The sequence below is a fragment of the Rhea americana genome, unplaced genomic scaffold (assembly GCF_003343005.1).
Source record: "Rhea americana isolate MKP2758 unplaced genomic scaffold, rheAme1 scaffold_25, whole genome shotgun sequence".
Lineage (NCBI taxonomy): Eukaryota > Metazoa > Chordata > Aves > Rheiformes > Rheidae > Rhea > Rhea americana.
The window spans coordinates 1,984,086-1,985,433 of record NW_028186368.1 but is presented as its reverse complement, the minus strand read 5'-3'; the positions used below and the strand labels follow the sequence as shown (position 1 = coordinate 1,985,433).

At 62.6% G+C, this 1,348-nt stretch overlaps 1 protein-coding gene across 1 annotated transcript in view; it reads left to right on the top strand.

Annotated features, from left to right (window-relative positions):
• Positions 1-700: 700 nt before the first annotated feature.
• CRYBG1 (crystallin beta-gamma domain containing 1) overlaps positions 701-1,348 on the top strand; it is a 44,089-nt gene continuing 43,441 nt past the window's right edge. The window contains exon 1 of the mRNA XM_085306965.1: positions 701-1,257. Within this exon, the coding sequence (XP_085163091.1) occupies positions 701-1,257 (557 nt within the window). The remainder of the gene's footprint in view (positions 1,258-1,348) is intronic.

The window sequence follows — 1,348 nt, the reverse complement described above, 5'->3', positions numbered from 1 at the left end:
AGCCGCAAGGGGAAGACCACTGCAGCTGCAGAGACTGGATTTATTTAGTGCTGTATTTGTTTACTAGTTGTATAAAYGGCACATTCAGTGAAGCTAGGCAAAAACTAAGTACTAGTAGATTTTTGGTTGGTTGCAGTGCAATAACGCTAACTATGCGTATTGATTTCCTTATTTCCAGTTTACCACGTTTTTGTGCATTCAGGACAAGCCTCACCACTACACACCATTTTGCTAGTGGAAAATAGGCCCCGCAGCGCTCTGCTCGTACCAAGGCCACATTTCACAACTCATGTTTGAGGGGCTTCCAGTCAGAGACTGCATGCTGGCCTGTCACTGAAGCAAAGTAACTCACTGCTTTTTCACCCAGATGTGGAGGCAACGGTATATATATATAAAAAAAAGTCTCTATTCCCTACAATAGCTCACAGGTCAGACAGGCRCTAGGCCACACTGCACTACCAGCCGCAGGGCACTCAGCCTGGTATCTCTCCCATCTCCACACCAGGCCCTCAGAAGCACTGCAGCACAACTACCTCAGCCCTCCCTGCTGTAGCTGTAACATCCCTTATAAGTAATTAAGCATTAATTAGTAAGAGGACTAGTTTAGCACTAATTAAACATTAATTGAGCACTGGTGGAGCGCACCAGCACCATTAGGTGGCAGAGCCGGTCTCGCACTGCCCAGGTCGCCGACCCCGACATGGCGGCCGGGGGGGCACCGCGGGGGGGGGGCACCGCGGGGCCGCCGACCCCGACATGGCGGCAGCGAAGCGCGCTCGGGCGGAGGCGAGGTGGAAGACGCCCGTTCGCCGCCCCGCAGGGCTCCGCGCTTGGCTCTCCCACGAGGGCCCCGGCACGCCTGCCCGGGCAGGTCCTGCGAGTGAACCGCGGAGAGCGACGCCTCCTCCCGCGCCTGGGGCCGCCGGCGACCTCGCCGTGCCYGTCGCCCCTCTGCCGCGGCAGGACGGAGCCCGCCGCAGCGCGGCGGTTACCGAGCGCGGCTGATCGCGCCCGGCCGTCCGGAGTAGTCGGGGAAACGCCGCGTCCCCGCGGTGTCGCGCACGGCAGGCRCTGGCCGAGCTCTGATCCCGGGCGCCTGGTTCACCCAGGCGGCGTGGGCAGCGCGGCGCCGCAGCCGGCGCAGCTGCGCGCCTCTGCCGCGGCGGCGGAGCGGCGTGACTGCCTGCGCTGCGCCTCGGCGTCCTTCCCTCGCCGTCAGAAGTTTTCGATTTTGCTCGGGGCGGCGTCTCGCCCTCGGTAACGAGCAAGCCGCGCGCCCAACGCGCAGCCTGCGCGGACACCTGCGGGCCGTCGCGCCCGCCCGCTCGCCCTCCGCGGCGGCCTGGCC